This window comes from Orycteropus afer, unplaced genomic scaffold, assembly GCF_000298275.1.
Source record: "Orycteropus afer afer isolate SDZICR_OR568_19922 unplaced genomic scaffold, OryAfe1.0 scaffold00065, whole genome shotgun sequence".
Taxonomy (NCBI): domain Eukaryota; kingdom Metazoa; phylum Chordata; class Mammalia; order Tubulidentata; family Orycteropodidae; genus Orycteropus; species Orycteropus afer.
In genome coordinates, this window is record NW_006921652.1 from 9,992,578 (window position 1) to 10,019,816 (window position 27,239).

At 45.1% G+C, this 27,239-nt stretch overlaps 1 protein-coding gene across 1 annotated transcript in view; it reads right to left on the reverse strand.

The window, feature by feature from the left end:
- Window positions 1-310: 310 nt before the first annotated feature.
- Window positions 311-27,239, reverse strand: part of ADD2 (adducin 2) — a 50,334-nt gene continuing 23,405 nt past the window's right edge. Inside the window, exons 8-15 of the mRNA XM_007940109.2 lie at window positions 23,619-23,795; window positions 17,800-18,057; window positions 16,487-16,606; window positions 15,549-15,638; window positions 13,428-13,575; window positions 11,003-11,128; window positions 5,538-5,540; window positions 311-615 (exon numbers count right to left, since the gene is read on the reverse strand). Of these exons, the coding sequence (XP_007938300.1) occupies window positions 311-615; window positions 5,538-5,540; window positions 11,003-11,128; window positions 13,428-13,575; window positions 15,549-15,638; window positions 16,487-16,606; window positions 17,800-18,057; window positions 23,619-23,795 (1,227 nt within the window). The remainder of the gene's footprint in view (window positions 616-5,537; window positions 5,541-11,002; window positions 11,129-13,427; window positions 13,576-15,548; window positions 15,639-16,486; window positions 16,607-17,799; window positions 18,058-23,618; window positions 23,796-27,239) is intronic.

The following is a 27,239-nucleotide window of genomic DNA, read 5'->3' on the forward strand; positions in this document are numbered from 1 at the left end:
CATCCTCACAAAGGTGGCCCACAACGAGGCAGTGTTGAATAGTGGAAAGAGCACTGGACTGGGAGTCAGAAGACCTGAATTCTAGTGCAGGCTCTGCCGCTCACCAGCTGTGTGACCGTGGGCATGTCACCTGATTTCTCTGGGGCAATTGTAAAATGAGGGGTTGGCAGGGTGATCTTTAAGATCCCCCTCAGAATGTGATCCAGGGTCCTATATCACCCCTCCTTGGCCCTGTGCTTCAGGGACAGAGATGGGAGAAGGGGAAGGGAGGAGATTGAAGTTGCAGATGGGAGCCCATGGGTGCCATGCATCAGGACTCCACTTTCTCCTTCTTTTTGCTCTTTTTCAGGAAGGATGGGGTTCGGAATTTCTTTTTCTTCTTTGAGGGAGACTTGGAAGGTGAGCCCTCTGGGGACATGGGGCCACTGGTGATGGACTCGGTTTTGTCCTTGGAGGTATCCACATCTGTGTCGGCGTTGGTGGTCATCTGACTCAAGCCTTTGCTGAGGATTTCCTCCGCAGTCTGCTCCTCCTCCCTCCCGTTGACCACCACCTCTTCTGGCTGGGTTTTTTCGGGCTCTGTGGGGGAGTTGCTTGTTTCTGTCTTCTTAGTACCTTTCAGAAAAGGAGAAAATGACACGAGCTATAAGATTACATTCAGGTGTGAGCTTTGCCCTGAGGTTAACAGAATCATTTCTAGGCAATTCTATAAACTAAGTCTAGAACAAGTGAGGGGCGGACTGACATTGTAGGGGGTTGGGGTGGAGCAAGGGTCTCAGAGACAGAAGGATTGGATGCTCATCCAATCTCTGTATCCCCTGCCCCAGGGAATGAGTCTTTGGCAGGTCAGTAACTCTGGGTTCTTGTCTATAAATTTAAACAGATATTGATGTCTGAATATGGCAGGGGGCCCAGCTGGAGCTCAGTTCAGAGCTTTCCTAGGTGCAGAAAGAGGGAAGAGATGCAGGGGAGAAGAGAGGCTGTAGGAGGGGGAACAGTGCCACGGACATCTCAGTGGAGAGATCTGAGAGCTGTTCTAACTAGTTCAATTTCAACAATAAAAATTTAGAAATTACATGTTTTCAAATTCATTCATTTCCTACATGGGGGAGAAACTTTTGGAAATATGGAGAACACCTTCCCACCAGGAAGAGAGGGGAGGGTGGAGGGAGGCTGGAAATCCCGGAGTGACATGGATCCCTTCCTTTCTGACATATAAGGATTAACACGACAGGGAGGACCCTGGTTGGCCTGTCCTAGCAGCCCCTAAGGCCCCTGAATCTTTATTCCACTGTGGAAGAGACCTGTTAGGATGGCCACCATGAATGGACAAGGCCAGACTAATCAGACCCAGGAAGCAGGAAGCGCAGCCCTCCTGCTGCCCTCTATCACCTTCCCACCCTGCCCCACCCTGCTGCCACTCAAACTTTGAAATGCCTATATGGGTGGAGGGAAGTTATAAAATCGTAGATTTTGAAAAGCAGAAAGGAATGTAAAGGTCATCTAGCTCACTTTATTGAGTTTACTGAAAACTCAATAAAACAGTAGGTAGATGCAGTCTCTGCCTTCTAGTCCAGTGTTCTTGTTACAAAATGAAACTGAGAGGAGTGTATTTGTGTGCATGTGTGTGTGCATTTGCACATGTGTGTGAGAGTGTGTGTGTGAGACAGGGAGAGTGAGTGCGCACACACATGTGTGAGATTACATCATAAGAAGGAACCCCGGCACATTCTACTGTGTGGGAATGGAGGAAGGTAAAAGGGGTAAGTACAGAAGAAACAGGCAAAGAAATAAGTTTCAGGAAAAGACTAGGGTTCTTGACAGGGGTAGAGACTGAGAAAATGCCTGGTTACATAGAGGCTGGGACAGGAAAAGCTAAGGACATTTAGAATGGGCTAGTTTAACTACAGGGGCAAGGTCTCCTTATAATGAGTTCTTCTGTAACTTCAGAACTGGACTGAGACAAGTCAGTGACCTCTCCCAGATGACTTTTGAGGACTAGCTCCCTCTTAGCATCTTTGGCCTCTGGCTCCCATTGTTTCAGTGGCCCAGCTCATGTCCTGTCATCATTCAGAAACTTAGATTCCAACTTCTCAAAGCTTCAAGTTCATTGTTCTTGACTCTTACAGCCTTTCCTCCTATCCCCATGTATTCCCGGGCCATGACCTGGTGTTCTTGAATGCAGTGAACTGGTCTGATCACAACCTTCTCCCTGTCCACTCTCCTCTTCCCATTTCACCTGCTATTTAGCTCCATCAACCCTTGGTCCCTGCATCCCTCCTTCCTTCTGGAAAGCCCTTCTCTGTCCTCAATCCTTGTCCCTAACCCTTGCCCAATACAGTGAATCACCTTGAGTATTTCCTCACCCTCCATCTCTATTTCCAGGTAGAATGTATCACTCCTTCCTTTCTGTCCCCACTATATAAACTTCAATCATAGCAACTGTAAAACTATCACATTGTTTTATATATGCCTATCTCTCCCTGTAGGTCCCTAGGTGGCCCAAATGGTTTGCGCTCAACTACTAACCTAAAGGTTTACAGTTCAAACCCACTCAAGGGCATCATAAAATAGAGGCCTGGCAGAGTAGCGACTGGGACCTTAAAAGCTAGGAAGCTGCCATCTAGATGCAACAACGGGTCTCTCCTCGTCAAGAAGAAAACCAAAATTAATGGAAACAATCAGTCCTAGCGACTGGTACACCATCCGATCTGCAACCTATACAACTATGAGACCAGAAGAACTAGATGGTGCCCAGCTACCACTGCCATCCACTTGGAAGGGATGTAGGAGATCCTGCATAAAGAGGGAGAACAATGTGGTACAAAACTCAAAATCATTTGGAGGCAAAAAAAAAAGAAGGTGGGGACCAGGTTTGCTGGTCCAATGGAGCCTGGTGTAACCACTGAGACTATGGCCCCTAGCTGCCCTTCAGGTCTGGAATTGAACCCACAACTGTGATTTCCAGCCAAACAAAGTACAGGCATGTGAGTTAAACATTTACCTCAAGTAGACACACGCCCTGGAGAGAACAATCATGGGAGAAGGAAGGGCTGCTTATGCACAGGGAGATAGCTCAGGGTGCAGAAGAGTATGAAGGGATGGACACTGGGAGGAGGTAACTATGGGGAGGAAGTGGGAGGGGAGCTGCTGCATTGTAAATTTTGGTCAATGACATGAGACAAAGTATATGTGAACTGCTGTATGAAAAGTGAATTTACTCTGTAAATCTTCACCCAAATCCTAATAAAAAAAAAAAAAAAAATAGAGGCCTGGCAACCTTCTTCCATGAAGATTACAGCCAAGAATGCCCTCTGGAGGAGGAAGTGGAAGGGGAGCTGTTGCATTGTGGGAAATTGCAGTCAATGTCATGAGACAAAGGGTATGTGAGCTGCTGTATGGAAAGTGAATTTGCTCTGTAAACTTTCACCTAAATCACAATAAAAATTTTTTTAAAAAAGAATACCCTATGGAGCAGTTTAGGAGTTCTGGTAGTGTAGTGCCTAAGGCACTTGACTGCTAACCAGAAGGCTGGCAGTTCAAACCCAACAGCCACTCCTCAGAAGGAAGGCGGGGCAATCTACTTCCATAGTGATACTGCTTTGGAAACCCAAGGAGGGGTCGCTAGGAGTCAGGTCCGACTCAATAGCACATAACAACAAAAACAACACGTGGGGTTGACACAAGTCAGAACTGACTCAACGGCAATGAGTTTGGTTGGTCTTTTTATTTTATTTTGTTTTTTTATTATCTCCCTCTGTAGGGTTTTCATTTTATGAAGATGGTACAGGGCCAGGCAACATTTCATTCTGACACACTTACGGTCATTATGAGTCAGAGCTGACTCAATGGCCGCTAACAACATCATCATCATCTCCCCCTATAAACTGAAATATGAGAGCGGGACTATATCTAATTATCTATGTACCTCATAGACAGTACTCAGAAAATGTTTGTGGACAGTATGCATGGTTGAATGCAAGTATAAATAGGTGAACAAGCCAACAAAATCACCTCATCTTTTTCTGATCTGCCCCAGCCTGAGTCTTCTACTAAAATGGATCCATCCATGAAAACAAATGCCAGCCCCAAATGCTGTCCTCTATCTCCTGCATCTCCCTCCCTGTTCTCACTCTTGTCTTCTCACTCTTTCCTATACCTCCCATGGTTCTGCAACTTCAATTTGGAATCCCACTGCAGGCCCCTGCTTTAGGACATGTGTCTTAAGCGTGACCCTTGGCACTCTCCCTTCGAAACCAAAAATGAGTTTGCTACTCGACAAACATGATTTCATCCCATCCAAAACCAAAATGATTGTGGCACTTGCCTTCTAGCTCCATGTGGATAAGAGGAGTTCCCACTTTCTGTGGGAAAGTGGGTCATTTCCTGCCCTGCTAGTGATGGCAACCCTCACCCTAATGGTACCCTTCATACAAGCACCTTCATCAACACAAGTGAGTTAAGGTGAGAACGGCACAAAGTTCCCAACAAGTCTTCAACTGTGAGTGGGGCTGAACAGGCTATGGAGGGCCCCAGGAGCTAGGGGGTGATGGGAACTCACCTTCAGTGTCCTCTAAAAAGCACCATTAACTTTCTGTCTGGAGTGGGGCACTTGGGGCTCTGGAAACCAGGTATGAGGGTGGCCAGAGTCAGGTAGAGGGTGAGAAATGAGGGCCAATGTGTATGGATAGTGGTCAGCTAGCTGAGGGCATCTAGAGAGCTGGTGATTGGGAGCAAGACTGGAACTGAAAAACAGGCTCCACCTCCAAACCCCTGTGAGTTGGGCGACAAAGGGCTAAAAGGCTTCCAGAGGCTAGAGAAGGGGAGGCTTCTGCAGGGAGATGCAGAGCTTGTTGGACACTCTACCTCTCAGACTGTATTTCTCAACCCACAGCCTCTAGTCTTTCAGTCCTCTGATGTCCTTTGCCAGGAATGCCCACTCTTCTGGCTTCCTAGCTGCCACCCCTGAACATTCCTTTCTCCTGGTCCAAGTACATATCTCCTCAAGGTCTGACTCAAGCCACACTGTCTGTGTAGTCTTCTTGACATCCAGAAATGATCCTGCCCTACTGTAAACCTGGGAGCTCTAGTAGCCTAGTGCCTAAGGCATTTGACTGCTAACCAGAAGGCTGGTGGTTCAAACCCACCAGCCACTCCTTGGAAGAGAGATTGAGTAATCTACTTCCGTAGAGATAACACCTCGGAAACCCCAGGAGGGGTCACTATGAGTCGAATTCGACTTGACGGCAATGAGTTTGGTTTTTTGTTTTGTTTTGTTTTCTGTAAACCTAGTATCCACATACTCACTTTATACTTGCGTGTGTCATTTGTCTTTGTTATAAGAGCTCATTAATCATTCAAGTACAGCATTCAGGACCGAAACTCTTTTACTTCTCTGGACAACTATTGCTCAGCTCAGCGACAACATGCTCAAGTCATATTTATTGCTACTGTTGACTAAGGGGTCCTGACTTTCTTCAAGTGAGGCAGATGAAGGTCAAACAGAGGATGCCCTTGCTTCACAGCAGCAGCTGTACTCTCTGTGCCAGTTCACTGGAGTGAGGATATGGGGAAGGATATGGACCTTACCTATGTCAAGAAGCAAGGCTGTTTTCCTCCCTGGCCCACTAATATCTCAGGGGCAAGCACACGGCCACTGGACCCAGCCACAGCTTCAGGAGGCTCTCTCTTTGCAACAGGAGAGACCAAAAAGGCCTAGAAACAGGATTTGCCACTTGCTTCCAAACCCAAGGTCAACTAGACTGATCCTGACTATATACCAAACACATGGAGAATTGGTGACTACTAAGTACTGTTTTCATTTCCATAGCAATAAGACAGCTTCACACCATGACACAGGAAGATACACACACACACACACACACACACACACACACATTTTTTGTTGTTGTTGTGTGCCGTCGAGTCAGACCCAACTCATAGCAACCCCTCCTTGGGTTTCCAAGGCAGTATCACTACGGAAGTAGATTGCCCCATCTTCCTTCTGAGGAGTGGCTGGTGGGTTTGAACCGCCAGCCTTCTGGTTAGCAGTGGAGTGCCTTAGGCACTAAGCTACCAGAGCTCCATATATATATATGTAATATACATACATATGTGTGTGTGTGTGTATAGGTTCATTAAAACCTCAGGAAAAAACCAAATCTATGACATATGCTCACAGATTAGTATTCATGCTGCAACAGTCAAGAACACCTTTGGGCTAGCAAGCTGCCATCTAGATGCAACGATGGGTCTCTCCTTGTCCAGAGCAAAGAAGAATGAAGAAAACCAAAAAGTCATGGAAACAATTAGTCCTAGTGACTGGTACACCCTCTGATCTGCAGCCTATATGACTATGAGACCAGAAGAACTAGATGGTGCCTGGCTACCACTGTCATCCCCTTGGAAGGGGATCTATGTAGGAGATCCTTGATAGAGAGGGAGAACAATGTGGAACAAAACTCAAAATCATTTGGAGGAAAAAAAAAAGGTGGGGGGACCAGGTTTGCTGGTCTGATAGAGCCTGGTGGAACACTGGCCCCTAGCTGCCCTTCAGGTCTGGAATTGAACCCACACCTGTGGTTTCCAGCCAAGCAAAAGATAGGCATATGAGTTGAACATTTACCTCAAGTAGATACTCTCCTTGGAGAAAGCAAGCATGGGAGAAAGAAGGGCTGCTTATGCACAGGGAGACAGCTCAGGGGGCAGGAGTCCATGGAGGGATGGACACAGGGAAGAGGTAACTATGGGGAGGAAGTGAGAGGGGAGCTGTTGCATTGTGGTAAACTGTGGTCAGTGTCATGAGACAAAGCATATGTGAACTGCTGTATGGAAAGTGAATTTGCTCTGTAAATCTTCACCCAAATCACACACACAAAAAAATAATAATAATTAAAAAAAACAAAACCACCACCTTCGGGGTACACTGAGAACAGAACAGGAAAGCAGGAGACCAGTAAATGGAACTGACTCGTGGTTGATCTGTGGGCTGGATACTGATCACCCGGAGACGTATGAAACAGAGTTCATGTTTAGGTTTAAATTCTCAAAGATCAGTGTTTGAAAGAATCATCCCAGGATTTTGTAAAAATGCAGATTACTGGTCTCACCCCTGTCACAGATTGTGAAACAGAAGGTAGGCCGAGAAATACATATTTTTAAAAAGCTCCAGTTTGTTAAAGGCCCAGAAGGTACAGTGGCCACACACTGGGAAGCATGGGGTTAGAATAATATGTCTCCTTCCACCTTCACCTCCCCAAGGATTGAGAGCATCACTGATAGGAAGGCATAGTACAACTACTGGTAAATAGGAGCAGTAAATGCTCAGCAATAACTCACCATAAAAGTTCCTCTGAGCACCCAAATGTACTTTTCATGTGTGGTCACTATATCCAAATACAGCCCCACTAGCCACGCCTCCAGGAAGTCACAGGTTCATGCATTCCCCTATCACAATGAATCTGGGCTAGCCCTGAGGCTCACTGTAACCAATACAATGCAGAGGAAGTGGCACTGCACCAGCTTCAGGCCCAAGATGAGAAGGCCTAGTAACTTCCACTTTTACAGTAGCTGAGGGAGCTCTGAGCCAGTATGAAGTCCTATTACCTTGATGGAAACACACATGCAGGTCCTGTGACCACAAAGAGACAGAGAGAGGGACTCAACCATCCCAGGTGCCCTGCCAAGGCACCAGATAGGTGAGTGCACTGTTCTAGAAATTCCAGCAGAGCCACGCTCCCAAGGACCCAGATCCAGCTAAGGCATGAGCAGAACTTCCCAGTTAAGTTGAGTCAACTCCAGTCAGCCCACAGAACTAACTGACATAAAACTAGTCTTTATTATGCACTAGGATTTAATTGCCTATTGCTTCATAAAAGCTGAGAACAACTACCACCGATACATTTTCTCTCATGATTCTGAGAACATGGTACATAATAAGTACTTTTACCTTCATTAGCTCATTTTAGCCTGACAACAATGCTATGAATTAAGAAGTGCAAGGATTCATATTATTCCCTCATTCTGCAGATTTTTAAGTGAGATGGCTAAATTAGTGAGTGGCAGAGCTGATCTTCCGATGTTGAATACAGGGATATTTCTTCATGGGCTTAGCCAGTGCCTCTGAGGGGCTCACTGGGGAATGGAGTTAGCAGGGGCTAGTCAGGAGCTATTCAAAGAGAAAGAAATGACCAGATATGAAGAAAGGATTGGAAAGACTCTCCTTCAGAGAGTCTGTGGAGGAAGAAGTCAGGGAGAAAGATGAGGAATGACAATGAGGTGACTCAGCCCAAGAGAATTTGAGAGCATAGTCACAAATGGTGGAAAAAGTCATCATTGATGTGGTGAGAGATCTAGATATGAAAGTGCAGAGGCTGCCTAGATGGTCAGCCCTGTCTGCCCTTAGGAGCTGGGCCTGCCACTGACCACATACATGCCCAAGGCCACCCAGCCCTACTTCACACCATCACCCCATGCAGCCGCAACTTGCACCCTCATCTTGTAGGGCCTGCTCTAAGGAAGCCCATGCTCCCAGCTCTGTCTGCATTGCAGGAAGTGCCTTCAGGGAAGGCTTTAATTTTTTTAATACCTCAACCATAGTGTGCCCCCCAGGGATACAGATTTGGACTACAGAGGACCAGTATGATATCAGGTGGTAGGTGAGCAGTTACCCCAACCATCTCACACCCTTCTCCTGCCCTCTATCCTGTCAAGTAGCAGAAGTTGCTCCAAAGGGCTCCCAGGGGTTGAAATGGAATTGCCATCCCCAGTCCCACTCCTGCTATCGGCCTCCTCCTCAGCCCTACAGCTGCACATGCTGCTGAAGGCTAGAGTCAGGCCAGACCCTCTACACATCTCTAGAAGACAGTTGGTCCCTAAGAGCCTTCAGCCTCTGGCCCACAGCCTCAGAAGCGGTCATGGGCTCCTCCAAGGGACCCATGCATTAGGAACAGAGCTGGAGGTGTAGTGCTGAGGATCATAAGCCCTCTGGCTCAGGGAGTACCCAGGAGCTGGCCCCAGTGCCATTCACTGTGGAGAATTGTTGCTTCTGGTGTGTGTGTATGTGGGGGTGTGTGTATTTGTGCATGTCCCTCAGAGGGAAGCCTCACCATGCATAGCACATACGGGACTGTTGGTGAATCTTATAGCCAGGAAACCTTCCAAAGGCAGAGCTGTGAGTTGCAAAAGGAAAAAAAAAAAAAATGGGGAGAAATAGATTTCTTTTGAAAAAGTCCTCCCTCCCCCAATTGCACGGGTTGGAGTGAGTTAGTAAACAGCCTCTCTATACTTACTACATAGACAAGTATTCACAATCGGAGGAAACTCCTTTGATGAAGGCACAAATGGGAAGAGAAAGGAAGACGTTGTGGAGACAAGTTGACAACACCATGATGAGACACAATGAGCACACACACAGTTGGGGACATCCACTTGGGGCTCTGGCCTCAAGCAGATGTGTTTCCTCTGGCAATGCTGGGCCTGTACTTAACGTAACACTTGGTGCATGCAGGAGCTCAGGGGCTGGGGAATTCTACCGGAGTCCACATATGTGGTCATTCTTCCCAGAAGACTTTAATGGGCCACTGAAAGGCTGTTACCTGCATGGTGGTACACCCTCCCTGGGAGGCTGAGGGGCAGAGTGTTCATACTCGGGAGTGATTCCAAGAGCATATTAGAGACATTTTTATGACCCAGGTGGTTACAGACTGTAACAGTATTATTATCCACCCCATGGTTACATTATTCATAACTATACTTAGATCTTACATTTAAATCATGCTTTTATTCATTCAAAGTAAGCTTTCTTCTACAGTTTCCCTTACACACTTAACAACCTTAAAAAAGGACTATATTAATATATGGGGCTAATAATAGCCCCATTTAACAGATGAGGAAACTGAGGCACAGAGAGGTTAAATAATTTGCTACAGTTAGCAGCTGGGCCTAGAGCTCAGCTCTCTAAACTAGTATCTCTTTAATGTAGTGGTCCTTGACCTGGCCATGTTAGATTATGCTGGAGAGGTCTTAAATATTCAGGTTACAAACCATCCATCCAAATACACACACACACACACACACATTCAATTTAACTCAGAACTACTGAGGGTGGGAGCCAGGCATCAACAGTTCTTTTTTTTTGGGGGGGGGGCGCGGTTAAAGAGAAGTTTTTATTCTGCGCTCCCGGGGCGAGGTTTATGGGTCCCCGAGAGGGACTTGGGCGAGGTTCACGTGTTCCTGAGAGGGGCCTGGGTGAGGTTCACGGGTCCCTGAGAGGGGCCCGAGAAATCGAGAAGTCGCCATCAATAGTTCCTAAATCTCCTCAGGTAAATGCACTGTGCAGCCAAGATCAAGAATGACATCATCACCAGCCACACCTGGAAGCTTGTTGCAAAAGCAGAAATTCAGGCCCTACCCAGACCTACTAAATCAGAGTCTGTACTTTTAACAAGATGCCCCAGGTGATTTCTAAGCACACCAAAGTCTGAGAATGGGGTAGTGCATCTAGAAAGGCCCATCAGCCAGCCTGATGTGAGTTAGAGGTGAGGGGCTGTGGGTCAATGTCGACTTATGCATCATTGCTTAGGCTGGGCTTAATTAACTTAGTAAGGTGAACTGTCTTAACATGTGACTGAAACAAGCTTAAAATTGGTAACCCAAATTTCAGACTCCCTCAGGCATTTGACTGCTAACTAGAAGGTTAGAAGTTCAAACCCACCAGCCACTCCATGAAAGGAGACTGAGCAATCTACTTCCGTGAAGATTTACTGCCTCAGAAACCCAATGGGGGTCGCTATGAGTTGGAGTCACCTTGATGGCAATGACTTTGGTGGGTTTTTTCTTTTTTTGGGTAGCAGTAGCAGAGGGGAAACTGTTAAGGTTGGGGACAAGGCCTATTTAAAGACAGAGTCTCTTCAGTGTGCATATCTGCCCTGCCTTCCCCACAAACACCTTTTGCGGCCTGTGGATGTGACTTGCTCCCATCCTGCCCGCTCAGCTGACTCACCCTCCAAAGTCTTGGATGGAGACACCACAGGGCTCTTCATCTCTGACTTTGCTGGAGTCTGCACTGGAGAGGTAGGTGCAGACTTCGTAGGTGATCCAGGCCCTTCTGTGATGATTTCTTTCTCTCCTGAAAATACAGAAAACCATCCGAGGATAGCAGTCCACTAGAGGACATAGCAACAGAGAATATTTTTGTAAAAATTGCTTTTTTCTACTTGGTCATTATGTCTCCTGGCTGATAATGAACTTTCTGGTTGAAATTAGCTACATGTTGTTGTTGTCGTGGCTGTTGTAGAGTCTACCCTTGACTCATGACTAAATGGACAAGAGAACAAAACGTTGCCTGGTCCTGCATCATCCCCATGATTGGTTGAGGATCCAACCACTGTGATCCTATGTGACCACAGAATTTTCACTGGCTAAGTCTCTGGATGGTACAGTTATGTACTTGGCTACTAACCAAAAAGAGGCAGGTAAGTGAGGATTGAACATGAAAGCAAGAAAAGGCTAGATAGAGCCATGAGGGCCCTGCCCAGGAAAGAAGAAATATATCCATGTCCTCTGGCAAGAAGTGGCTGCTAAGGGAAATTCGATGTAAGGACGATATCCCCCAAGACTGTTTTTTAAACAAACCAAACTCAGGGCCATAGAGTTGGTTCTGACTCATAGCTACCCCTCCTTGGGTTTCCAAGGCAGTGTTGCTACGAAGTAGATTGCCCAATCTTCCTTCCAAGGAATGGTTGGTGGGTTTGAACCGCCAGCCTTCTGGTTAGCAGTCAAATGCCTTAGGCACTACACCACCAGAGCTCCCTTGATAAGCTAGGATGGGTACTTTTTAACCTGGCTGCTGCATCATTACATTCCAATAGTTTGATGAACTAATTCCTTTGCAAAAACTGAGGGAAAGTGTTGCTGGAGTGTGTGATGCATGGGCCCTATCTCTGTGGCAAGCATATCTGGTTAGAGTCAAGAACCAGTGTCCAAGGAGCAGGTTGGACCTATTCCTCTGAGGCAAGACTGCTGGTTACATTCAAGAGGGCAATGGGGCAGGACCTTGATGATCTTTTCATTTCCTCTAATGCAACTGCCACCTCCACCTCCGGAAAATGCCAACAACACATACCACCACCACATTACATAATACTATCAACAGTAATTTGAAAAGAAGGTCCATCCATCCCACTCTATTTAAAAATACCTACCTCTTGCTCCATGAGCTAGGACCTTCCTCGGCTTCCTCCCCTGCACACATTCCCTGTGGTTTTGTTCATTAGGCCTCTTCTCTTGCCCTGATGACTCTTCCCATTCCTTTCAACCCTGCTTATTTTTAAAGGACCAACTCCATTCTCATCCCCATGTCCCCACGCCACCCCTATACCAAACCACCTACCCTGGTCCACAAGAACCTCTCCCTTTCCTAAGCTATTGAGTTCTTAGTCATCCACTGGCTTCTATATGTGTATATAAGGTGTATATAAGTTCAACCTTCTAGAAAAGGCTAGTGATTTCTTCCAGCATCCTTACAAGAATTTAGGCTCCTCAAGGACAGGTACTGTGTCTTCTTGACCTCTGCATCCCCCATGAATGTTGAACAAGTGTGCAGTAATTGCAGCAGATGGAAAGTTCCTTAAGTATTTACCACATCTATGCTTCCAGCTATGTTTAAACTTTTCAGTTTTCAAACCTACAGTGAATGGTGGATGTACTGAGCATTCTAGAAAACCCAGGATTCTGGAGCTTTCCACATCGTGTGAAACGAAACACTGATGAAAGCAGAGTTGAAAAGCAAGTTTGAGGGGTTTTTTTGTTTGTTTTTTTTTAAGACCACTGGGTCAGGCATAAGTGTGAGTTTGTAGTCTAAGAGTGAAAGCAAGACCTTGCCCTTGCACAGACCAGCAGATTTTCCAGTTTAGAGAAAAGCACACTATCCACAACCAAGAGACCTGATACTCATACTGCTTCTCTTACACACTGTGTGGCTATAGGCAAATAATTATTGCCTCTGGGCTTCATAGAGTTTTGTTTTACTTTTCTAAATGTATTATCCTGCTTTATTTCAGGACTCTCCTACCAGGTAGCTATTGATCAAAAGGGTGACTGTGATTTCTTCTCCACTTTTGGGACACTTTTGTCTCATCTTATTAGACTCTTTTGAGGTGAAAGGTGCACTATGAATAATTACATAGGGACAACAGGCATAAACTGATTACCATCTTAGCAAACAGGACCTTAAGTACTAGTAACTGAACTTGACCACTAAGAACACTGAGGCTCAGAGAGGCTGTCCTCTCAGGCCACAGGATGATGGAGGGCCGCATCAGTACCTGCTGGCTTGCTCTGCTCCCTGTTTGGGTGCTCCTGCCCCCTCCCCTCCACCCTGGGAGACTGCTGAAAGGGGGATGCTCTCCTCCTCCCAGGTCATTTACCGTCAAGCTCTAGTTTCTTCCTCTCCACCTCTTTCTTGTACTCCTCCAGCTCCTGGTCGGTGAGTTGGCTGAAGGGGTTGGGCACGGTCTCCTCTGAGTCATCTTTGGTATCCACATCACCCTTGGACATCAGCTGGCTCTCTGTCGACTGAAAGTTAACCACAGAGTGCATGTCGCTCTCGGAACGCCATGGGCAGGGCCCAGGCTCAGCTTCCTCTCAGACTCATGTGGCTGCCAATGGTCTTGCTAGGGACAGTGAGCGTGGCATGCAGCTCCTTGGAAACAGCTCAGGGCCTTGGGGTAGGGGTTGTTCACTCCTCCCCATGGCTACCTCATCCCCAGACCCAGACTCTTAGCAACTGCCTGGATGAATGCAAGGGTCCACCCTCTGCCCCTGAAATAAAACCAAAGGATGTTCCCAAACATAAAGAAGACACACCTTTATTGTAGTCCCTTCTATGGACACTTCCAAGCCATTAATCACTATGCAAATACAGTCAGTGGCCCAAAGTCATCAGCCAAAGCCTCGCAGGCACAGCATTGGCTCAAGCAAGCTTCATGCCGGCATATCCCACCATTGCCCCTGCCCACCCCCCAACAGCAGTGCAGGCCACAACACACAGCATTAAATCACATGTAAAATACACAGCGGTGCCAGCATTCTCAGTGCAAACCGTTAGTCCTGTTTTGTGCATGGTCCTAAATTATGAGAGGGCCAAGGTCCTGAACTGGGAATCTCCAGTTCACCCATACTGCAGGTCCCTGAGAGGACAATGGCATTATTTGTTTTTGTTTTTTGCCACTTTCATGGAAAAGTGGATATGGGCACTCATGAGCTAGACCTTTTATGAGCTTCCAGAGATTGTTTGGCCCCTCTAGTCTAAGATAGGCATGAAATATTTAGCCTTCAGAGCCCTTTTTCCTAATTTAGCATCCTCATCTTGGCCCTTCCCATCCTGTTGGAGCATCCACTGCTCTCAGGCTAAGGAACAGCAAAGGAAAATGACCCTGACAGGAGGTGAACCTCTCTCTCTCTGAAGTCTGAGCACCTGGCCCCCACTATGCTCTCCAGGCCTCCTGGCCCTGCCTGCCAGGTCTTCTGAGGAAGGGCCCATGGATTCCTTCCAAAAGGGAGGCAGCAGTGGGCTTATCTTAATGAATCAGTTGCATAGAGTTCAAAGGGAGAATCCAAGACCAGGATCCCAAGAAAGGCTCCAAAGATAGTACTTGGTCCTAATAGTAGTGTTTTCAACACATTTGCTCATTGCATTGAACTCTTACCTCCCCCAGTATCATGGACTATTTCTACCCTTGACCCTGTTGCTCAGTCAGTGTTCCCCATCTTGAGGAGTTGAGGTGGGGTAGAGGTGGGTGCAATGAGATAGTCTTCACACTTATCCTGCTAGTGGGTGCCCACCTCGTGGGCTGCAACCTGATCTCAACTTGCTCTGCAGAGAACAACATTTCCCCTCTTCTTACTGCTAAGGAAAATACCATGCTGTTGCCATGAGTAGCAATGATTTCAAACATGAGCCAGGATTCTGATCTTCACCCTTTTTGCTAAGCACCAGACAAAAACTGTTCTATTTCAAGAATTAAGATAATAGCATTCTACTCTCCAACTCTATGTGGGTTTGTGTGGGCAACTGCCCCTTCCCCTGTTGCTGAAGCACCAGTCCTCATATGCATGCCTGCCCTCTGTGACTGCAAGAGAATCTTCCTAAAGCTATGGCCTGATGCCATTTCCACACATAGAGGTCAGAAGCACGCAGGGGAGGGTCAAGCCGGGAGCACCGAGGAGCCACCAGCTACAAGCCCTGTGAGTCTCCACTTTGCACAATACTAATGTCAGGCAAAGCAGAGTTCCATGGTAGAAGGGGCCATGGAAGCCAGCATCACTGGGCAGGCTGGGCTGCTGCTCCTCCCACCTAGTGCCCAAAGGGCGATTAGACATTGTCCCTGGTCCTCACAACACCCCTGTGAGGTGGACCTCAGTTTTGTAGCAAAAGCACAGGGGAAGATAGGCATGAGGACTCAGGGGTCCTGCTGCCCAGCCCCGGGCGCTGCAGACCCAGAAGGCAAGCATGTGTCCCCTCCAGACAGGGGCGGCCTCTGCTGTACCGGGCTCCGGCTCTTCTCGGCGATGACGCTTGCCAGGAGTTGGGACTGAGGTCCTGCTGACTTCACATCCTGCCGGTTTTGTTCCCGAATCTGTGTGGAGAGGGTAAGGGGATTGTGAGCTACCTCTTAAGTGTCAGAGGTGGGGTGGGGGACAGGGTGTTCCCAGGGCATGCTAGTGTCTGCTGTGGCCAGTGACTGTGACCCAGAAAGGTCCTCCATTGTGTGGGAGCCTGTCCCCTCTATTTCTAACACAACGAATCAGCTCAAGACATCTCCATGTCTTTTTCAGAGTGAATGAATAATTTATTTAAAACACCATAATGTCATGAACCCTGAGAAGAGAATTGTAACAGATAAAGAATGAAGCCAGACAGATTAGATCCTTGAGGGAGTGGCTCTCAATTTTTAATATGCCTAAGAATTTGTTTACAAACAGATTCCTGGGGCCATCCCACATCTATTACATCTCTGAAGGGTGTGGCCTAGGAGTCTGCATTTGAAACATGCAAGTGGTCCTTGGATCACACATTGAAATACTGTTCTGTGAGCTTATGGGGCATAGTGAAGATGATCTGCTACAATTTAAGTTTTTAAAGTAACATTAGAAATATCAGTGAGTGAACTATAAGGGAAACTACAGAAAACAAAATAAAGGACTTTGGAAATCTTGAAAATAAACCAAAAGGAAAATAGCGCCAAATTAATAAAAATTTGGTTTGTGGGCAGCTTTAGGACACATCTCATGTGTAAAGCAAGCACCCCTAATATAAGAGTGTTATCTAAGGACTACATAAGCATGATGCCTGGAACAGGGTCAATAAATGGTGGTTTCTTTCCCACATGAGGAATCTGGGATGTTGGAAAACTGAGCTCACGTTTGCAAGATGTGAGTCACCCCCTGTGACAGAAGGGATGGTGAGGTGAGCAGACCCACTCACTTTGTTCCTCATGTCCAACACTTCTTGGGGGTCAGTATAGAGAGGCACAAATTGGTTTGGATTTTCGATCCGTATAGGCATGCCACTGCTGGATTTCTCCACTTCATCAGCCTTCATCCACTGAACAAACACAAAGTGAGCTGGGTAAGGCAAAGGAACAAGGCCCACACAGTCCCCCAGTGGTCACACTGTGAGCCCTGGGGCCCACCCGGCCAACTTGGAAAGTCAGAAGTCTACACAGAGATGTCTTCTCCTCATGGGCCTCTTTGATAGCAGACTTTCAGATCAGAAATGGGCCACAAGTAACCAATCTGCCAAAGGAGGCCTTCAGGCCAATCGATGGTCAGCCTTGAAGAACACTAGAGAGCAGGGATCAAACCTTGGTAACCAGCTGTGACAGACAGGCAACCACTTGTGCTTCAGTATTAGATGACTCATGATTGAAATCTGCAGGGCTTCATTTTTTATGAAGAGCTGTTCTATTGGCTGCCAGCTAACCAGTTGCTATTGAGTTGATTCTTACTCATGGCAACACCACATGTGCTGGGGTAGAACTGTGCTCCATAGGGTTTTCAATGGCTGATTTTCCAGAAATAGATCACCAGGCCTTTCTTCTCAGGCACCTCTGGGTAGTTTCAGACCTCCAATCTTTCAATTAGCAGCCAACCACAGGCAAGCAGGCTAAATGCACCACGCAAGGGCTCTAGTTGCCAATTACGTTTATGTCAATGAAAACTTGTACTGAATGTCAGGGTGTATGTAAGAGAGAAAGAGGGAAAGAGAGGGAGAGAAGGTGGTTGGGAGAGAAAGAAGGAAAGAGATAGAGAAGGAAGGAGAGAGGGAGGGAAGAAGGGAAGACAAAGGGGAGAGAGAGGGAAGAAGGGAGGGAGGAAACTATAACTTAACAGAAATGAACATCCTGTCCACCTCCTGGATTTACATCAGATGTGTTGTCCCAATTCTCAACTACAGCTCCTGATTTCCCAGAAGGCCCCTCTGAATGGGGAGCAAGAAGCAGAAACCAATGGCTCCTGGGTTTTATACTGCTGGGAGAAAACTGGTCTAGCCCTCCTCTGGAGAAATCTGCTCCTCAGACCCAAACGCTCATGAAGCAGAGGTTCAAGAAAGAGGCAGTCAAAGGCACAGTGGGCTCCCAAATAACCAGTAGGAAGCTCTAAGAGGAAATTTACTAACCCAGACCCAGGGGAGATTTGCCTGTTTTATAGCTGTTAATTCCACAAAATGGACCCCAGCTCTCCCTCTGCACCCCATGTGTCCTGGATTTCCCCAGCCTCCTGGTCCCCTCTCCTTACTGTGGTCTTGGGCCGGGGACTGCCCATGCTCCTCTGGACCTCGTCAGCCACGTTGACCCGCAGGTAGGTGTTGGGGGTGTTGAGCCAGCGGGTCTTCTCCTTCTGCTGTTTCTGGGCATGCTGCCGCAGCATGGGAACCGGGGTGCCATCCTCCTCAAACACAAAGGCCGTGACTGTGGCTGGAATCTCCACCTCACTTTTGTGTTTGGTTTTCTCTTGAACAAAGGGGTGGCGGTATGTGTAGCCTGTTCTGTAACCCTAAAAAGGACAAAAAATAAAGCCCCTGATGTTAGGGGAAATGGTCTGATGCGCATATGTGTGTGCGCGTGCACACACACACACTGTTCCCTTCCATGTGAAGAACTCAATTTAAAGTAGAATCTACAGAATATAACCAGGGCTTCTAGCGGGCTGGTATATCTCAAAGTTGTTCCTTCCCCTTGGTCCCTGTTACTGATTGAATTGTGTCCCCCAAAATATGTGTTGATTTTCTGACCCCTGTACCTGTGGATGTGATCCTGTTGGGAAACAGGGTTTTTATTTTGTTATGTTAATGAGGCTGTACCAGTGTAGGGTGGATCCGTTCTGACTTATAAAAAGAGCAGAGATGACACAGAGACACACACACACACACACACAGGAGGAAGACAGATGGCATGTGAGGATCATCTACCAGCAAAGGAATGCCTGAGGCTACCGACAAGGAAGGAATCCACATGGCTAAGACTCTGATTTGGATTTTCAGCCCCCAAAAGTGTAAGAAAATAAATTTCTGTTCTTTCAAGTCACTCTATTTCCCAACAGGATCACATCCACAGATACAAGGGTCAGAAATTCAACACATATTTTAGGGGACATAATTCAATCAATAAAAGGGACCAAAGGGAAGGAACAATTTGGGTATTTTTGTTAGGGCAGCGTACGCTGTACCGTGGAGTTGAATGTGACTCATAGCAACCCCTCCTTGGGTTTCTGAGGCCATATAACTATGGAAGTAGGTTGCTCAGCCTTCCTTCCGAGGAGGTGCTGGGTGGGTTTCAACCGCCAGCCTCCTGGTTAGCAGCCAAATGCCTTAGACACTATACCACCATAAACCAAAAACGAAACTCACTGCTGTGGAGTCGGATCCAACTCATAGTGACCCTCCCTGGGTTTCCGAGGAAGTATCACTATGGAAGTAGATTGCCCAACCTTCCTTCCAAGGAGTGGCTGGTGGGTTTGAACCGCCAGCCTTCTGGTTAGCAGTCAAATGCCTTAGGCACTATGGTAACTAAAAATCCCAAAACCAAACCCAGTACCATTGAGTCAATTCAGACTCATAGCAACCCCCATTGGGTTTCCAAGGCAGTAAATCTTTACGGAAGAAGATTGCCTCATCTTTCTTCCATGGAGCAGCTGGAAGGTTTAACCACCAACCTTCTGGTTAACAGTCAAATGCCTTAGGCACTGTACCACCGGAGCTCCTTAGGTAACTAAAACAGGCCCCCATCCCTCCCTTTCTCCACACCCATCAAGTCTACTGATCAGAGCTAAGACAATCCCTGGAACCACACAGGCCAGCCGGCCAGAGCTCTTTACCCACACAGAACTTCATCCCCTCATCAGGCTCAGTGGTTCTCAACTTTGGCTATACAGTAGAATCCCTTAGAAGGCTTTAAAAATGTGTAATTCCAGGGTCTTATCTCCGAGATGGTTATTAACTGGTTGTTAAATGGTATAGCCCAGGCTATAAGATTTTTAAAGCTTCCCAGATTATTGGGGAGCTCTGGTGGCACAGTGCCTAAGGCATTTGACTGCTAACCAGAAGGCTGGTGATTCCAATGGTCACCTCCGCCCTTCTTCACCTCCCAATCTTCTTAACTATTTCCTTCTTGTAACCCCCAAATCTGACTCAAGAACATGCCTGTCTCCCGAGTGGGACCACACCCCACAGAGGCAGAGCTGACTTCTCCTCAGCAACAGCAAATGTACAGGCAGCCTGGCAGCAGCCAGAGCAGATGCTGTTCTGCCTGTCGTCTCCTTCTTTTTTTTTTTAAATTAAAATAGCATTAAATAATTTTTCTGATTATAAAGAAAATACAGACTCATATAGAAAAATTAAGCAATATGGAAAAGCATAAAGAAAAATGTACGTTTTATGCAAAATCTCACCTCAAGACAATCACTAAAAATCTTTCCAGTTAGCTCTCTATGCATAAATATATTTGTCCATGTATGCAAATACACATAAATGTGTATCAATGGCGCTATTCTACATAAGCTGCTTTATAAGCTGCTTAGCTAGCTCTTCAATGTGTTTTGGAGATTCTTCCATGTTACTGAACCTATCAATACATGCTGTTGTTAGTTGCCATCATATTGACTCTGACTCATGGCAACCTTATGTGTAGCTGAACCAAAGGTTTCCAGTCCTGTGCAGTCATCATGATTGTTGCTGTGTTTGAATCTACAGAAAGAACACATAGCACAGTATTCCAATGAGTGGACATACCATAATTTACCTAACCAATATCCTGAGGGCCACTTTGTTTGAATATTATAAACAACTCTGAAATGAACAGCTTTATACATTTTAATTTAGTTAATTGAATGATTCTTTCCTTGGGATAAATTCCTAGAATTAAAATGCTGGGTCAAATTAAAATTACATTTTAAGTGTTGTATACATATCATATCCATCTTCTCAAAATGTCGAGCCAATTTATGTTTCTACCAACGGTGTTTGAGTTCCAAGTTCTCTTTCTTCTTTTCCACACTGAATATTATCTAGATATTTAAAATATATATTGCAAGCAGACAGCTTAAAAGTAAAACTGCAATTTTTTTTGCTCTTTTTTTGATTACTAATAAAATTTGATATTTTAAATTCTACTTGAATCTCTTCCTTTACAAATTATTTATTTGTGTTCTTGGCCTGTTTTTCTATTAAAATATTTATCTTTTTCACACTGATTTGTAATATCTCTTTGTATATTAAGGATAGTAATTTTTTGACTGTCACAAATATTGCAAATACTTTTCTCTCACAGTTTGCCCATTAACCTTGTTTATGTAAGGAGAGTGGTTTATAGAAATGGAAATTTTGAATTTTTTAATGTAATTGTATCGGTCAATGTGGTCACCTTGATTTCAGACTTTTCCTACCATGCTTGACAAGGTCTTCCCCAATCCAAAATTCTCAAAAATATGAATTTATATTTTTTAATATCTATATGACTGCACTTTTATGCTTAAATGTTTTATACATCAGGGATGTATTTCACTGAAAGGAATGAGGTGGCAATTCAGCTTAGTTTTATTTCCCAAATGCCTGATAGTCTTATCTTTTTCCCACTGATATGTATCATATGCTAAATTCTCATGTGTCCTTGAATCTATTTCTAGATTCCCTAAGCTGTCCCACTGATCTGCCTGTATATTCTGCACTATGGTTACACTATTTAATGACCAAAGCTTTATAACACTTTCCTGTGTGGTGGAACAAGTATCCCTAATTACTCTTCTTTTTTTTAGGATCTTCTTAGCCATTCTGAATTTTTCTTGGACGAGCATTTTGTTAAGTCCTTACACTCTTTCCCATTTTGGGGGAATCACATTGAGTGTATAGATTAATTGGTGGGGAGTGGAGGTGGTTACAGAACCTCTTCACCCATTGAGATTTTCTAACCATGAATAAGTTATAGCTTTGCACTGATTTCAGCTTTTCTCTGCTGTCTGTTGGTAAATTTTACAGTTTTGTTTATATGGATTCTGCTTAATTTATGACTTTTCCTCATTTGCAAATGAGATTATTTCCTCCCATTATTATATTTTCTAAGTAGGTGACTTAAGATACAACAAAGCTAGTGATTTTTGTATATATTTTAATAACTGGCTACCTTACTATTTCTAACATTTATTAGATTTCTAATATTTTATTATTTCTAATATTTTTCAGCTGATTATTTTAGACTTTCTAGACATGTAACCATATCTCTAAGGAACAGTAATTTCAACTCCTTTCCAATATTTATTAAAAAAAACTGTTCTTGTGAAGTTGACACCAACTCTTGGCGACCGTGCATGTGTCAGAGTAGAACGTTTTCCACAGGGGTTAGGTCACAAGTCCTTCTTCTAATATCTACACCTCTATTCCTAAACCAGACTATATTGGACTGAGTTCTAAGAAAAATAATAATGCTGAGAGCAGGAATCATTGTTTTGTTTCAAAGATTAATGAAAATACTTCCAGGGTTTCGCCATGACACTGGCTCTTTGTTTTGAGAAAAGTCATTTAATCATGGTAAATAAGTATTCCTCTGTTCTTTTAAACAGATATAACTCTTGTAAACTGATGTTGAATTTATATCAAGTACCTTTTGGTATTTATTAAGATCAAAAGGTTTTTATCCTTTGGCTTGTTAATATGAAATCTATTTAAAAGTTTTATAATAATGAACTATCCTTAACTACCAGAAATAAACCTTCATTTGATTATTTTGTTTTATTATTCTAACATTTTGCCAGATACCATTTGCTAGTTTTCATGCAACGTCTTCTACCAGAATTCAAAGCTGATTGGCCTAAATACGTTATAATTGTTGTGGTTGGTCTTTTTCTTTTCACTCTTCTCTAAAACAGTTTAAACAGCATAGGAGTTATTTACTTCTTAAAGGTCTGAAGGAATTCCTGCATGAAGCCATCTGATCCTGGTGCTTTATTTAGGGGTACAGTACTCAGCACACAAATGTTAATGAGATGTATTTTCACTGTGGGTTGTATCCTTCATCATCATAAACTGACCCTTGGTCAGTCTGGTCATCTTGGTACTAGGGGCAGATGATGATTTAGAGGAACTGGAGACGGGGAGAAAACGTGGTAATGACTCAGACACAGTAAAGATGGTCAAAGTGGTAGATGAGGATGGGGAAAACTAATAATATATAAAAATGTTACAAAAATAGTTTTCATCTTTCACTTCTCTCTGAGAAATCAAAGAAGTCGTAGTCTCTTTCTGCAATTAGCTCCTCATATCTTTTCCTCTTCCTCTCAATTTGTCTCCTGTTTGTATCTCATATCTTCAACTAAACTGTTAACTCCTAGAAGAAGGAAGACTGTCTTGAATTTTTCTTATTTCTGTTAAAGAACTGTAGTGCCTAAGGCATTTGACTGATAACCAGAAGGCTGGCAATTCAAACCCACCAGCCACTCCTCTGAAGGAAGATGGGGCAATCTACTTCCATAGAGATACCACCTCGGAAACCCAAGGAGGGGTCGCTATGAGTTGGAACCAACTCGGCGGCAGTGAGAGTAAGAGTTTTATTCCTAACACATGCCAATGAACTCTTACATGATTGAATGATTCATTCACTTATTACAATAGAATATCATTATAATGCTAATGACCAGGGATAAGGAAATTAGTGGTAATATGTGCTTTCTGTGTTAAAGTCGTGAGATTTGAAAACCAGGCAGAGCAGAGCAAACTACATAAGGGAAGTGAACTAAGCCACAATATACGAGAAACTCTTTGTTTCTGATATTTACTCAATTCTATTTCTAGTACCAGCCAATATCTCCCCCTACCCCTTCTCCAAAGAGCACTCTGAAGTAGAATGACAATCCTGTGGATGCAGCTTTCAGAAGGGGTGGCAAAAGAAAACTTAACCACTATTTGAATGACTACAAATTCTAACTCAAATCCTCAATCAATGAGGCTTCAACATCTTGACCATGATGCTGACAGTTCTCATGGCCACCTAAAGACAGTCCCCAGCTGACTGGTTCTGGGGACTAAGCCTCACCAGACCGGTCTGGAAGGATAAGAACAAGAGACTCACCAGGTTGTCCAGCATTCTCATGAGGGCCTCAAACTCGTGCTCCCCCAGCCGGCTCTTCTGCATGGGCCCGAAGGTGCTCCCCGCCCACTGCACGGAGCCCACCTCATGGGGCCGGTGCTTCTCCTGCTCCAGGAGGATGAGGTTCTCCACCCCCCCGGCGCTGGACAGTGCAGACACCTGTGGCAGAGAGAGAGAGCCTTGGGTCATGCATGTGCACAGGTGCACATGGTGTGAATGTGTGTGTGAGAACCACAAACATCTGGGAAACTGAGCTGCATCTGGCTCTTCCCTCCTGGAGGAGAGTCGTCCCCATCTTGCTGGGCATGCACCATTTCTAGGAAAGAGGTATGGGTAGTTTATTTCCTGTCATCAGTTCTTCACGACTACAATGGAAAAGGAAGTAATGAGTGTTAAACTTTAATAACAACACAATTCAAAGGACTGAAAAGTCACCTCTAATACAGATGAACTTCTGATTGTATTAGTTCTGTCAAAGGAGAGAGGATGAGATCAGAATGGGCTGAAAAGGTGACTATGACTCTTGTTTATTTCTTTTAAAGAAAAAAAAAAGCTGATAATATTTGTTAAATCTAAGTAGTGGGTAAAATCCAAAACCTAACCCCCTGCCATCGAGTCCATTCTGACTCACAGTGACTGTACGGGACAGAGTAGAACTGCCCCATAGGGTTTCCAAGGCTGTAAATCTTTATGGAAGCAGACTGCCTCATCTTTCTTTCACAAGCAGGCTGATGGGTTTGAATCACCAACTTTTTGGTTAGCAGCCAAATGTCTTAACCACTGTGCCACCAGAGATCATTAATGTAATGAGTAGTAGGTATCTATTATATTGTGTTCTATATTTTTCTGTGCGTTTGAAATATTTTCCATAATTTTTTTTAAAGTCACTTGAAAGAAACAGGCTGGTTTCTCGGCCAGTGCAATTTGAGTGTGGCCTGACAGGATGAAAGGCCTAGAAAGAGAATGCAACCCTCCACAGTAGGCATTGTCAGGCCAGGACAACCAGAACAAGGAGACAGGACACAATGTTGATGGTGTACAGCCATGCCCCATGCCAGGGTTACACTGCTTTCACCAAGGGGCTTGGAGGTTTTGCCCTATTGTCAAAATTCCACCAGGAGGACAGGGCATAGGCGTTTGCATACAGTGAACTTCGACTCTTAGGACAAGAGGCATGTGTATATATCAGGTGAATTTAGAAGGACACTAATAAACCAATCTAACCAATTCCCTTGTTTTCTAATTCCATCCTCATCTAACAGTATATTCTATTTACTCCCATATATCCACCACTCAGGTATAACTGGCCATGATTTGGCTTCCTGGATACGTTCCCCTACAGAGAGATATGGTGGTTTTTAAGTCGATCAGGGAGTGATTGGGGTGTGAGGGGTGGTATGCACCGAACATTAGTGCCTTAGCATTTTGATTAATATTGATTTCCAATGTAAGCATGCTTGTTAACTGGGAACTGCGCTGATCCTATAAACTTTCAATGTTTCGGTTTTTTTGTGACAATCATTTTTTACTGAAAACTAAAGGATCCAATTTAGCTTGTTGACATATGCAGGTTTATGAATTATGAACTTTATGAACTCATGAGGATGTGAAATGGACCATGGAGTATATTAAATTCACCAGAGTAATAAATGCCTTCTATGAAACTTCTTGGAGGCCAGCCAGGTAACTTTCCCCCAGTGCCTTCATCATTCTGTGATGAGGAGGCAAGAACATTCACTTTCCATACCCTCTTCATCCAAGATGCATGTCCAATGGAAGCGTTCACTTTTATCTTATAAACATGACTCCACACCCTTGCAAAGATAATCCTGTGTGACTGAAGCTTTGAATTGGAATAGGCCTTATTATTGTTGTGTGTTGTTGAGTCAATTCTGGCTCAAAGTGACCCTACAGGTCAGAAAAGAACTGCCCCATAGGATGTCTCAATCTGAAATCCTTATGGGAGCAGACTGCAAGACCTTTTCTCTGCAGAGTGGCTCTTGAGTTCAAACTGCTGTCCTTTCAGTGAGCAGCCAAGTGCTTAACCACTGTGCCACCAGAGCTCCTGAAATAGCTTTAGACATTATTCATTCCATCTTCCCACCCAAAGAATCCTTGTCCATTATGCCTACAAGGTGGTCAACTCCATTTTAGGGGAGGCAGCCTATTCCACTGTTGTCCAAATGTCAGAAGACTTGCTTGAATTGAAATCACTCATTTTCCCTAGTTCTGCTGTCTGCTGCCATGTTTTCTGATTTTGAAGTCCTTTACATTTAGCACTGAGGCTGAAGGAATGGGAATGCAGCCTCCAAGGCAGTGAATACATTCTGGCTCATCTGGGACTCCCATCTGGCCCATTCAGGGCTTACCCTCTGGTCATACCTGAAGTCTTGTCTTAAAGTGTCAGCTTCCTAAAGGGAGGGCCTGGCTTATATGTATAGCATCCCCACCAGACTGCCCTGGAGAGGCAGCACAATGCATTGCTTAAGGGCATGGACTCTGGAGCCAGGTTGCCTGGGTTTTAATCCTAGCTCTTCTAATTACTCGCTGTGTGACTTTGGGCAGCTATTTACCATCTCTGTGCCTCAGTTCTTTATCTGTAAAATGAAAAAATATATATATTATTGACCCCATGGGGATTATTTAAGGCAGTATTTGTAAAACACTCAGAATGGCACCTGAAGTATAAAGAATACAATGTAAATGTTTTTGATAAATACATTCTGAGGTTTTACACCGAAAGGGGGAGAAGCAGTATCCCAATGGGGACCAGTCACTAATAGAGAAGAAGAGAGGGAGAGAACTGCCCGCATCCTTGCAAGAGCTGCCACTTTCCACCTCCTTCTTCCTCCATCAGTTTCCATGGTGATGGGTAGCAGATGGAGAATTGCCCAAGTTTCTTCCAATCTGCCTGCAACCAGAGCAAGGAGCTGCCTCTCTCAGCTGGCAATGACCTAGTTTCCTAGAACCCCAAACTGATGAGGAGCAAAGAGAACATCACCCCCAAGAGAACTGAATACACTCTTAGCTTTGAACCACTAAAATGACTGCAGCCACGTTTGCTTGTTTGTCAAGGTCACTAAGAAACCAGGATCACAGTGGGAACAATGACAGAGCTTCAGTGTTAGCCACCCCCTCCAAAAGAAAGCCCCTGAGGGGCTGCAATCCAGACAGCACCTGTAGGTTGCTGGTACCTTGGCTCTTACATGCTCTAACCCACAATGGCCCCTGGTCTAATCTTTCCTGTCTTCCTTCCCTATCTGCTTGCCTTGGTCCTCTCTCTAGAAGCCTTCCTGTCCCATCAGCTGGAAAAAAGCCACTGGAGTTTGTCTGCAGGTTATCTGCCCCCCACTCCCTGATATACTTTAATAGATCACAACAAACCAGTCCTTAAAAGAGAGTGACAATGGGCAGGGCAAAGGGAAGCAGCCAGGAGGGCTGGCAGGGACAGTGGCTTGCAGTTCTGCTCCTCGATCACCCCCTAGTTGCTAGATGCCCATCCTGCCTTTGGTTAAACTGCATAGTGGCCATAATCTAGGGGTCAAGAGCCTAAGAGAGATGACTTCACTGTGGGTGGGACACATAGGCATCCTTCTCCATTCA